Source organism: Clarias gariepinus, chromosome 25, assembly GCF_024256425.1.
Source record: "Clarias gariepinus isolate MV-2021 ecotype Netherlands chromosome 25, CGAR_prim_01v2, whole genome shotgun sequence".
Lineage (NCBI taxonomy): Eukaryota > Metazoa > Chordata > Actinopteri > Siluriformes > Clariidae > Clarias > Clarias gariepinus.
The window spans coordinates 6,022,479-6,031,697 of NC_071124.1; the positions used below are offsets into that span (position 1 = coordinate 6,022,479).

Genomic DNA, 9,219 nt, shown 5'->3' on the forward strand with positions numbered 1-9,219 from the left:
TTTTCATGGCCAGTGTGTATTATTGTTCTGTATGATCATGCTCAGTAGTGCTAACATGATTTTATTGATGCACTTTGTCTATTAAACAAGATATTCCCTGAACCTGATTTGAATTCATTCTGATTGAGGGTCAGGGGTAAGGCATTGGACTGGTGATCAGAAGGTCATTGGTTCAAAACCCAGTACCACCAAGTTCTCGCAAGTTGGGGACCTTCAACAAGGGGCTTAACTGCTCACATGTATAGCAAAATTTAAGTCGCTCTGGATAAGGGTGTCTGCCAAATGTTGTAAATAAAATATAACGGAAGAACAAGATTTTTTTTTCTCCAACATTGAGGTTAGGTCAAGCTTCCCATCTTTTCCAGTAAATCCCCCCATCTGTGTTATGATTGCTTACAAGAACTCAGTATCATCTATGATTGGTTAAATGCCTTACTATGTATGAAATGGCGAGGCAATCAATTCCCCTTGCTTAGCCAGAGACCCAGGTGGGTGGCAGAGAGGAGTTGTTGTTATGGAGTTTACCGTTCTGGAACAGAAGCCAAATTTATTTCCAGGAAACTCCTCAAGTCACCTAATGAGACCCCCACATGAGGCATTGGCAGAAAGAATATATTTATTCCAATAAGAGAGAAACAATCAGATCCAGTGATTACACGGCTAATAATTTCCTATTGTATACATTATTAAAGGTTTACACCCCTCGAATTTCTAATGAGATTTCATTCCTATCAGGCCGGAGAAAAAAAAAAAGTAAAATTAATATTACCAAGATGGAGTGTGTGTTCATTTTTGTTATTTTTTTCTTTTAACATTTGCCAATGCCAATGATTAGACTTTATATTTAATAATTAAAGAATGATACATTATACATGCTATCCATTTCTAGTTAGAGTTACACTCGAAACTATTCAACCCCCATTGAAAACTTTCAATTTTTGGGGCCAAAATTACTAATTTGCAGCTGTTTGTAATAAATCAATAAACCAAGAGCAATTTAAATAGCTCAATACAACTAATATAACAAGTGGTTTCTCCAAATTCAACACAAACAGCACCTTTTAACGATTACCGCAGTTTCAGAATAATTCACCCTCTGAATAAAATCCCTCATTAGAGCACGAATTTGTAAATCGGGTGTTGACTCGAGCACATCTGATGCAACTAATTAGATGCCTGAGATGTACTTGATTAGGACTCATCAAAAACCTGGACTTTCTGGAGATTTATTGATAGGGATGTTTGACTACATGTCAGAAATGGCTAAGCCAAGAGAGTTGCCCATGAAGTTAAAATAAGAGCTTTCACTCTGCACAAAAGGCTCATACACAACACTGAAGGTCAACCCAAGATGTACCCCACTACGGACCCAAAAACACAAGAAAATTCGCTTCAATATTCTAAAAACAACAATAAAAAGACAGAATTTGGGAAATTCTGTTTTACGGACTCATGAAATAAAGCTTAAACTTTTTAGCCCTATGAACCAGCGGTATGTTTGGAGGAGTAAGAATGAAGCCTGAAGAATGGTGATGGCTCGGTGATGCTCTGGGGCTGCTTTGTTTCCTCTGGCACTGGAAACCTGCAGCATGTAGAGGACAAGATGGATTCAATCAAGTGTCAGGAAATCTTTGAAGAAAACGTCATGCCATCTGTGAGGAAGCTGAAACTTCTAACAGGACAATAATCCCAAACATACTTCAAACTCCTGCAAGGCTTGGTTTCAGATGAACCCCTGGAGGGTTCTAGAGCGATCATTACAGTTGAATGACTTAAATCCAATAGGAGATCTTTGGTGGTATTTAAAGAAAAAAAAAAACAGATACAGCACGCAAACTTAAGAAGCTTGTTGAACTAGAGGCCATTGCCCAAGAGGAATGAAGAAGATTCCTCAGAAACACTGCCAGAAGCGTCTGGCTGTATGTAACGTTTGCAGCAGGTCATAATAGCTAAAGAGCGCTCTACTGGATACTGAAGATGTACCTTATCAAGGGTTTATGTTATTTTAATTCTGTAATAGTCATTAAAAGTAGCATTATGTGTTGACTTTTGAAAAACCATTTAGCACTATTAATTTTACTTGATTTTATTTAATCTAAACTGCTGAGTTTATACATTTTTGCAATAAACCAAATTGGGGGGGTAAATAATTTTACCGCTCTATAAGTCTTTGAGGCACATCTACAGTAAAAGTGCATGAATTTGCTGTTGCCATAGGAACAGTATAATAGAAAAAATATTTTAATATAAACCCGCGATTCGTCTTTCAATTTTGAAATACATTGACGTATTAGAGTTCAAGACTCCACACTGTGAATATTATAAACCCCCGAAGGCCGTTTCCGAGTGTGTTTAAACTGTACAGATTTGCCCTGGCAAATGAATGTCCTGGTCCTCAGTAAATCCGATTCAGGTTGAACGCTGGATTTTACGTGTCTGAGTGTGAACTGAATTATAGTCATTTTGTTCTGAAGTATCTCGAGCGAAGCTGTTTTGCTTCTTTTATGGTACTTTAACATTTAACTTTATGAAGGTGAGCGAGTGAGGCAGTGTTTGGAGATTTGCAAGAGAAAGGTTTAAACCAAAGTGTAGCAATAAACCCTTCAACCCTAACAGTGTCGAAGCGTGATTTGTACTTCATGCACCAGCACAGTTAAACAAATAGTGTCCAAATGACTTTAGATTTTGCCTAAATCTACAATTAGAGGGAAAAGAACTAGATTTAATGAAGCTTGTGGAAATGAGTGCACAACACACAGATTAAAAGCTAAGCATGCAACCAAAAAAAAAAATCAGACTGTTTATTTACAGCTTTCAGCAAGAGCTTGAGCTTGATGAGTTCCCACAATCACGCTGTCAGCGTTCCAGATGTAAGGCACGAAAGCAGGCGTGGAGGAAATACAGCAATGTTTGCAACACAGTAAACTGGTGGTACAGTACCTCACAATAAAAATAGCACTCTGTTGTGTTAAATTAGAACTTCGTGTAGTCCAAATAAATAAACGTGTGTGAATGTTTTGGATACGAGTCCCTTATTACACTTAAAATCAGACATAAATAGACTTTTATGCGAATGGTCCTAGGTCAGCTGATGTATACAAGTCTAAATAAAACAGAAAAAAAAATAATACTGACTCAAAAGCCGCGTAATAAAAGACTTTAAATTCAGACACACGGTTTCAGCTTTGTACGTCTTTAACCACAACCTGTTATGCTTATGACCGTTTATAATTTGGCTAAACTCTTCTCTAAAGCATCGATTTGGGCGTCTTCGTCCTCGCTCTTGCCGCGCGCGCTGCACTCCACAAACTCCACCTGCATGGACAGCTGGGAGAACTCGAAGTCCTTGCCCTTCTTTCCGAGGTACAGCGTGGACTGAACCGAGCCGTCCTGAGACGAGAGGGCTGCGGAGCGGGTCACCCTCAGAGTGGTTCTGTGAAGCAGACACAAAGGATTTAATCGGTCTGAGTGTACTAACTTGATGGCCATGTACGTGCTACTGATAAAAAAAATTAAAAAGACAGATTTTTAAGTGAACTCTACTGCTTGTAGCTGAAGGATTTATGTGTAATGTTTAAAGAGTGTCCACTAGGATAATGGACAGTCTTATCATTTTAATTCATACACAATCACATTCCATGCAAACTTTTATAATTCTTTTGAGTGTTTAAGGCTGCTTTGCAACAATGGAAATTGTTAAAAGCGCCATACAAATAAATCTTTATTGAATTAAATAGCCATTCCCTACCATTAAAAGATCTATAATACTATATATACAATTATTCCAAATAAAAACTGATCAGCCATAACATTAAAACCTCACAACATTAAGCACGCTTTGATCTCTTGAGACATGAATTCACAAGACCTCTTTTTTTTTCCTGCAATTTGTGGCTTTTGTTTAGGATTGGACCAGACAGATGAGCCTTTTTTATGTGATGGATCTGCACAAAATAGTCCAACTTGGTGAAGTGAAATGAGAAAAATATATAAAAAATCTAAAAATTGCCATGTTCATATGTATGCATACCCTTTGCTATGAAGCCCCTCAAAAGTTCTAGTGTAACCAATTACCTTCAGAAGTGACATAATCTAGGTGCAATCTAAGTGTCACATGATCTGTCAGTATAAATACACCTTTTCTGAAAAGATAACTCACTAAGCATAAGGCATCACATCATAACAACCAAGAAGCTCTCCAAACAAGTCAAGGACAAAGTTAGAGAAGTACAAGTCAGGGTTGGGTTATAAAAAAATATCCAAATGTTTGATGATTCCCTGGAGCACCATCAAATCCATCATCTTCAAATGGAAAAAACGTAGTACCACAACAAACCTGCCAAGAGCGGTCCACCCACCAAAACTCACAGACCGGGCAAGGAAGGTATTGATCAGAGAGGCAGCACAGAGACCAAAGGTAACCCTGAAGGAGCTGCAGAGGTCCACAGCAGAGACTGGTGCATCTGTGCATGGAATCACAAAAAGCCATATACTTCATAGAGCTGGGATTTATGGAAGAGTGGCCAGAAAAAAAGCTATTACTTGGGTGTTAAAAATAAGAAGCCACGTTTTGCCAAAAGAATTGTGGGTGACTCCCCAAATATATGGAGGAAGGTGCTCTGATCAGATGAGACTATGATTAAATTTTTCAGCCACCAAGGAAACGCTATGTCTGGGCAAACCCAACACATCCAATCACCCCAAGAACACAGTGAAACATGGTGGTGGCAGCATCGTGCTGTGAGATGTTTTTCAGCAGCAGTGTCTGGGGAAACTGATCCGAGTCGAGGGAAATATGAATGATGCTAAATACAGGGATATTTTTGAGCAAAACCTGTTTCAGTTTGCCTGTGATTTGAGACTGGGACGAAGGTTCACCTTCCAGCAAGACAATGATCCGAAGCATACTGCTAAAGCAACACTCGTGTGGTTTAAGCGGAAACATTTAAATGTGTTGGAAAGCCCAGACCTCAATCTAATTGAGAATCTGTGGTCAGACCTGAAGATTGCTGTTCACAAGTGGAAACCATCCAACATGAAGGAGCTGGAGAAGTTCTGCCTTGAGGAATGCTGCAAAAATCCCAGTGGCAAGCTCATAGAGACTTCTCCAAAGCGACTTGCAGCTGTAATTGCCACAAAAGGTGGCTCTACAAAGTACTGACTTTAGTGGGGTGAATAGTTATGCAGGCTGAAGTTTTCTGTTATCATGTCCTATTTGATGTTTGTGTCACAATAAAAATAAACTCACATCTTTAAAATTGTAAGCATGTTCTGTAAATAAAATGGTGCAAACCTTCAATAGATTTTATTTCCAGGTTTTAAGGCAACAAAACATGAAAAATGCCAAGGGCATTAATGTATAGTTAATAATAATCTGTGTTAGTGTTATGGCTGATCAGTGTAAGTACAATGGCACTGGTTTACCAAAATACCAAGAATCATTACGTCAGAAATTGCCATTCAATGTGACTGATAAGGACACCGATGGTGAGGAAAGCTCTTATCATACCGCTAACATGAGTGTGGACGATCAGTAAAAACTGTTACTTTATTTTTTTAACTCCTTACATAATGCAATTTAAGTGTTTTTATTTATTTCAAAGACTTTACAAAATAAAATTATGAACAACACAATCTATAGCAAATAGTGCAAACAATCTATCTTTTACATAGTGGATATTTAAGGGATATTCCTCGATATATTTTTTTAACAACTTTCCTGAATGGAAACCTTTTTTTTTTTTTTTGGTAACATGACATGCCATCTAAACAACACAACTTAAGGTATTATTCCCAACAAGTTCCTAGGTCCTTAAGTCTTTTTCATGAGATTCGTAAAAGTTCTCAAAGAGAAGATCTAGCAGTCATTAACAGGTTTAGTCCAGATGTTACATAAATCCCGATTGCACAGGTAGTGACTGCGACTCGAGTTGACAGAAAATTAAAGTATTTGAAAAAGGTGATCACTTACAGCTCTTTCTCCAGCTGCTGTTGAATCAGTTTAGCCGATTTTGCCATGGTGTTGTCTGTTACACACACACACACACACACACACACACACACACACACACACAAAGGAATGAGGAGTTTAAGCAAGCATCAGTAAAATTAAAGGTTTCATGTCACTCTAGACGACGGTCTACAGAGATCTCCATGTGTTCTGGGCCAAAGCATAAATACAGCAATTTCCTAAGTCTAACTTTATATCAGTTATACCACATCACTGTTGATTCATCAAGTCTGGTTAGTCAGAAAGTATTGATCCTAATAATCCACCCACCATTAAATCCATCCATTATAGTTAGTTTAGGATTCAGTTTTCGCTTCAGAATTGATGTCACCCTGTCATTAATTTTTTTTCTCTAAAATACACACCCAAAAATGTTCCATTTCTTATATAGTTAGATTTTCTTGAATACCAAATGTTGTCTAAAGATATAAAGTGTATTAAATCGTTTTGTTGCATAACTTACTTAAAGCGTACGTGTTCGTACGGGTTCGTGTTAGAAACTACAGTGTTCAACGTACCTTGTTTGTTGCAGGCTATGAGCAACGTCGGAGTGTTCTCAATCACTACGTTGTCCGTCAGGATGGAGTAGAGGAACTCAGCCACGTCCTTTACCTCCTTCTGGAAAATGGCGCTATCTACCACGAACACGATCGCTCTGCAGGACCAGGGACAAGCAATCAACCTCAGTTATACGTCTATAAAGAAGTAACTTCCACTTTACCAGTAACACCTTAACATTAGGAGAAATGTTTCAAATTTATAGAAAGGTTCATGAATTTACGATGGTTCAAGATTTATTAAACCACACGTCCAGGAGGCAAAAACCTGATTGAGGTGAACCTACAGTACATACTGGTTAAAATGTGATTCCCAGTCAGGCTGCATCTTATTTTCTTTGTTTTTTCTCATACACTATATGACCAAAAGTATGTGGACGAGCAAGCAGTTCGAAACGATGCGGTCGGTGGCGCAATGTGGCTTGGAGGAAGTACATGATACTTTTCGCCCTCCCTGGTTTGTAGTTGTAGCCTTGATGTGGGAGTTCCCAGATGACAGGTAGGAACTGTATGCATTTAATTAGGGAGAAAATCGGGGGGATAAAAAAAGGAGGTGCTTCCGTATAAGGGTTTTGGCGTTCACAAACCTCCAGAAGTAGGTGAGAACATTGAGAAAAGGTCACTACTAACACGAGGAGGAGGTTGATGGAGGCTACAAAAAGACACTGGGTATGGATAAGAGTCTGCTGAACACTAGACAAGCCATATACACTGATCATCCATAACATTATGACAACCTACCTAATATTGAGTAGGAACCCCTTTTGCCATGAGAACAGTACTGCAACCTTTTAGGTTTTAGCGCAGTCATCTCGCCATGACAATTTGGCCTTTGTGTCAAAATCACTCTAATCAATATGCTTGCCCTTTTTTTTACGTACATAATCAACTTCAAAAAAAAAAAAAAAAAAAAAAGTTCATTTGCTGGTTAATATATTCCACCCACTTCCAGCCACCACTGTAACTGGATATTAAAAATGTAGCTACTGTGAGAAGGTTCAAATTATAATGGCTAGACGACTGGGTCATAGCAACTCCAAAACTGCAGCTCTTGTGGGATGTTCTCAGGCTGCAGTGGTCAGGACATACCAAAAGTGATCCAAGAAAGGAAAACCAGTGAACTGGCCAAGGCTCACTGATGTATATAGGGAATGAAGGCTGGCCCGTATAGTCCCATCCCATAGAAGAGATAGTGTAGCTCACACTGATGCAAAGGTTAATGCTGGCTTCAGTAGAAAAGTGTCATAGGGGATGCCACAGGCTGTTGATTTTAAATCTGGTCTTAAAAATTCTCCCTCTTTTATCAGAACTTTTGGGTTGAAATAATTTGTAGATTTGCTTCAAATATAAAGTGCATTATAAATAACTTATTGATATTATTACTACTGTTTCAGTGGCAAAGGTGGGACCTACTCAATATTAGACAGGGTGGTCATAATGTTATGGTGCACGTCTACAACCTGGAATAGGTAATCTCACACCGGTTTACCTGGCAGAATCCTTAAACTTCTCGATAACCTGAGCTCTTCGACTATCATGACCAGGAGTGTCCACAAGGGTCCAGCGGGTGGTCTGTGGTTACAACACAAAAACAGCACCTGAATCTCTGACACTCAGATCTGAACAGTGAAATAACTCAGACCTACTTGTGTCAGGTCTTTAACCTATTTGTGTTTTGGTTTTTACCTTCTCCTTCTTTGTTCTGTAGGTTGCTTTGCTTTCGCTTGTAGATGTCACAGTTTTAATAAAGTTACCTGTCAGAAGCTGGAGACACAAATAACCAGTTAAATTCAATTTAATGCAATAAATAAAAAAAACTTTTTATTTTTATTTCTTCTTCCTCACCCTGCTGAAGAGCAGACTTTTCCCAGAGTCACACAAACCAACCAGCAACACAGCATTTCTTGTCTTCTTGGCGACCAAGAAAAATCTCAAAAATACTGCAATGTACACACAGGATGGTTTATTCACGTAACAGTTACAAATATGTTGTTTTTCAGTCAAAAGAATACGAACTTGCATGCCAGCTTTCTTCCCTATCCGTATTCCGACAAATCCCGCCTCCTGCACTGTGATTGGTTATTGCGCGGTTCTCAGCACCAATCAACAACCAGCTTAGATTCTTTTAAGCCAAACAGCTCCTCTGTCAGCCAATCACAGCCCTAAAGGTAGGATTTGCCTGAAAACGGATGGGATCTGTATTTCCTGTCGAGGTTCATACGCGGCCCAAACATTCTGTAAAAGTAAGCTTGCTTACCTATTGTAATAATAACAACAGATATAGCAACGAAAATTCCGATCAGAAATGAAGGGTCTTGCTCGGTTATTTCCTTAATAAACGTCTCTAAATATGGCTCCGAAGAAAAGTCTTCCAAATCCAGGTTTATTTTATCCTCCATGGCGAGGCTGCTAGTGCACAGAAGCTTCCGACACACGTGTCCTTTAGGTGTGCGCATGCGCAGAAGACACCTCAGAGCAGTTAGTGCTGTTTGTACATCTGTGTGGAAATTAAAAAAAAAAAAAATCTAAAAAAAAAAATAAAAAGTCCACCCTCACTTAGTGCTGTTTATGTAACCTGCTGCTGCAGTAACACAATAATTTCCCAGGATCAATAAAGTATATGTATATATACTGTATATTAGTTTTAGCTCA

At 38.7% G+C, this 9,219-nt stretch overlaps 1 protein-coding gene across 1 annotated transcript; it reads right to left on the reverse strand.

Annotated features, from left to right (window-relative positions):
- Positions 1–2,784: 2,784 nt before the first annotated feature.
- srprb (SRP receptor subunit beta) lies at positions 2,785–9,012 on the reverse strand. The gene is made up of 7 exons (XM_053486756.1): positions 8,825–9,012; positions 8,413–8,507; positions 8,254–8,331; positions 8,057–8,139; positions 6,529–6,665; positions 5,972–6,026; positions 2,785–3,433 (listed from the first exon to the last, which is right to left on the reverse strand). The coding sequence occupies exons 1-7, from the start codon at positions 8,964–8,966 to the stop codon at positions 3,226–3,228; spliced, it is 798 nt and encodes a 265-aa protein (XP_053342731.1). The 5' UTR covers positions 8,967–9,012; the 3' UTR covers positions 2,785–3,225.
- Positions 9,013–9,219: the final 207 nt, after the last annotated feature.

Bases quoted from the DNA above. Each gene is read 5' to 3' on its own strand.
- srprb (XM_053486756.1), bottom strand. From the start codon at position 8,966: ATGGAGGATAAAATAAACCTGGATTTGGAAGACTTTTCTTCGGAGCCA. The intron at 8,140-8,253 runs GTAAAAACCAAA...TTGTAACCACAG, and splicing joins ACAGAACAAAGAAGGAGAAG to ACCACCCGCTGGACCCTTGT. The intron at 6,027-6,528 runs GTACGTTGAACA...TGTGTGTAACAG, and splicing joins CATAGCCTGCAACAAACAAG to ACAACACCATGGCAAAATCG.